Below are 2,567 nucleotides of genomic sequence, written 5' to 3' on the forward strand. Positions count from 1 at the left end.
ACACGTTCTTACCTCGGGGCTAAGGGTGACAGAACCCATGCTGGGGAACGAAAAGAGAGAGAAATTAAAAGAGAGAGAGAAGGGGACAGTGCAGGAGCCTGGGAGCTGCAGGAGGGCAGAGCAAAATAACCAGCATGCAGCCAGGGCAGGGAGAGATGAGCAGCCAGACAGACACAGCCAGGGGGGGCCCCGAGGGACCTGTGTGGTCTCAGGTCTTGGGGTATCCCCGAGGGCAGACGTGGCCCATCACCAGGAGAGCAGCCCGTGCCCACCCCATGCACACAGCTCTGCCCAGGGGTCTCCATCCCCATCTCCCCTCCCCACCCTAATTCCTGGTGCCTGCCCCTCGCACACCCGCAGCCGAGCCCCTCAGCCCCTGCCCTACCTCACGTAGAGAGAGATGGGCACCACAGTGTTGAGGATGATGATGTAGGACCAGAAGGAGAGGAAGCCGGAGAAGAAGGCACTGTGCACCCCCTCATCCCAGGGCAGGTAGATCTGGAAGCAGACGCCAACCTCGTGCTCCCAGATGGCGTTGCCGATGGCCAGAATCACCCCCATGCACACCAGGAACCCAAAGATCTGAGGACAGGACAGGACATCAGAGGACAACAACTGGGGCAGAGCCGGAGCTCCCCAGGATCCACCTTCTCCATACCCAGAGCACCAGCGTGTTCATCAGCCGATCGATGCTCGTCCGCTTGAACTTGGTCCGGCCGCTGTTCTGCATCAGCTTCGTGTCGGGCCCTGGGGAGAGGGAAGGGCGTCAGCGGGGTCTCCCCCTCCCCTCCCATCCCCTCCCCTCCCCTCAGCACAGCAGCAGCAGTGGTCCCAGCCCACCTGCGAAGATGACGAGGCCGAAGCACCACTCGGTGTTGCGCAGGACACAGCCCCGCAGCAGCATGTTCTGGTTGCTCAGAGGGTACTTGTTCTCCTTCCAGTACAGTGTCCCACCAAACTTGTCCAGCTTGTTGTTGGGGGGTTCACAGATCACCTCACCTGGGCGTGGGAGATGGCTCAGCTGTAATGTGCCTTATCCACGTGCCCAGCTCCACCCCAGTGCTCCCAGCACCATCCCCAGTTCCCCAGGGATCTGCTTCAAGCCACAGGACCACAACACTGCGTGGATGGTCCTGTTTGCTCCAGGGTGGACCTGTGCCAGGTGATGGAGGAGGAAACCCAAGGGCTGCCCCATCGCAGAGGACCAGTTGCAGGCACTCACCATCAAACTGAGCCAGCTTGCTGGTGTCACCCAGCTCCGAGGTGACGGGGATGGCCTGTCGCACCTTCATGTTGGTCTCTCTGCGGGGAAGGAGGCACAGTGCAGGGTTAGTGACAGCCTGGCAGGGAAGGCCTTCAGGGACACGCCCCAGCTTCAGGTCCCTGCAGCTCCTGCCCTGCCCACAGCCTGTTCCCACTCCTGTCTCTCACCTTCCCCCACCACCCAAGGCCATGGGGATGAAGGTGCCCGAAGCGAGCAGGGGTCACCTACCCGTCCAGCTCTGCGGTCTCTATGTAGCACAACCCATGGGGTTCGCTGCTGCAGAGGAGGAGGAGGTCAGCCTGCCAGGAGAGACACGTGAAGGGATGTGCTGACACTGACTCCAGAGCCTCGTGTCCTTAGCGGGGCACTGCCAGCAGCCTGGTCTGGACACCACTGCCTGATGCACCCACATCGGCCAAACCCCAGAGCTCACACACAGCTCACATGCTACAGCCCAAATGCGGCTTCCAGGCTGCAAAGTCCCTGACATTACCACCCCAGGAGGTGATGAAGGAGCACAAGGAACGGGCGCAGCTCCACACTGTGCTGCTGTCCCCGTGCGCTGCCCAGCTGGGACCGTGCTCGTCCCAGGGCCACACTCACCGCCACAAACTGGTTGTTCTCCAACTTGATGATGTCTCCGACACGGACGTTCATCCACTGCTCCTGCCGGAGGCTGCAGAGGGACAGCGGAGCGGAGTCAGGCGGGAGCTGGCAGCGTTGCTTCTCCCTTGCCCCAGCGCGCTCTGCCTCTGCCCGCAGCCCTGTGCCGCGTCCCGCAGGACCCCGTGTCCCCTCCCCAACCACCTTGTCCCCACGACACTCACACTCCGCTGATCAGCACCTGAGACTGACGGTTGTTCACCTGGTTGTCACTTTTATGGCGGAACTGGGTGCGGAGGGGAAGAGACAGCAGTGTCAGAGCCCCCCTGGGGACAGGGTCCTGCGGCCCCTCCCCTGCAAACACCACGACTCCAGGCACCTCACACCCGCACCAGGGTCACAGCCCCAGGTCCCCAGGCACAGCCTGGACAGAGGGGCATGTAGGGGACCACTCACATAGTCGTCGGTGGCATCTTTGACAGCGGTGATGGTTAAGACAAGAACCAAAGGCACGATGGTGGTGAACCAGGAGAGCGAAGAGATCTGCGGGATCAGCTGTGGGGACGGGGACTCGGGGTTACAGGGGACCAGGCCAGCTCCAAGCCCACGCTACCCCCACTCAAGGGTGTCAAACCCACTGCTCCCCAGGAGTGGGACGTGCCCTGGGCCCCCCCAGCTGCCCAGACAGGGAAGGACAGGA

General features: G+C 62.3%; 1 protein-coding gene across 1 annotated transcript; it reads right to left on the bottom strand.

The window, feature by feature from the left end:
- Nucleotides 1–12: 12 nt before the first annotated feature.
- Nucleotides 13–2,422, bottom strand: LOC104521621 (phospholipid-transporting ATPase ID-like; the record flags this gene model as incomplete). The annotated part of the gene is made up of 9 exons (XM_010163682.1): nt 13–40; nt 386–582; nt 659–747; nt 841–999; nt 1,223–1,302; nt 1,493–1,563; nt 1,868–1,940; nt 2,092–2,153; nt 2,324–2,422. Coding segments are annotated over 9 exons (858 nt in total), but the record flags the coding sequence as incomplete, so codon positions are not given.
- Between the last annotated feature and the right edge of the window lie 145 nt (nt 2,423–2,567).

The sequence above is a fragment of the Antrostomus carolinensis genome, unplaced genomic scaffold, assembly GCF_000700745.2.
Source record: "Antrostomus carolinensis isolate BGI_N321 unplaced genomic scaffold, ASM70074v2 scaffold26472, whole genome shotgun sequence".
NCBI lineage: Eukaryota > Metazoa > Chordata > Aves > Caprimulgiformes > Caprimulgidae > Antrostomus > Antrostomus carolinensis.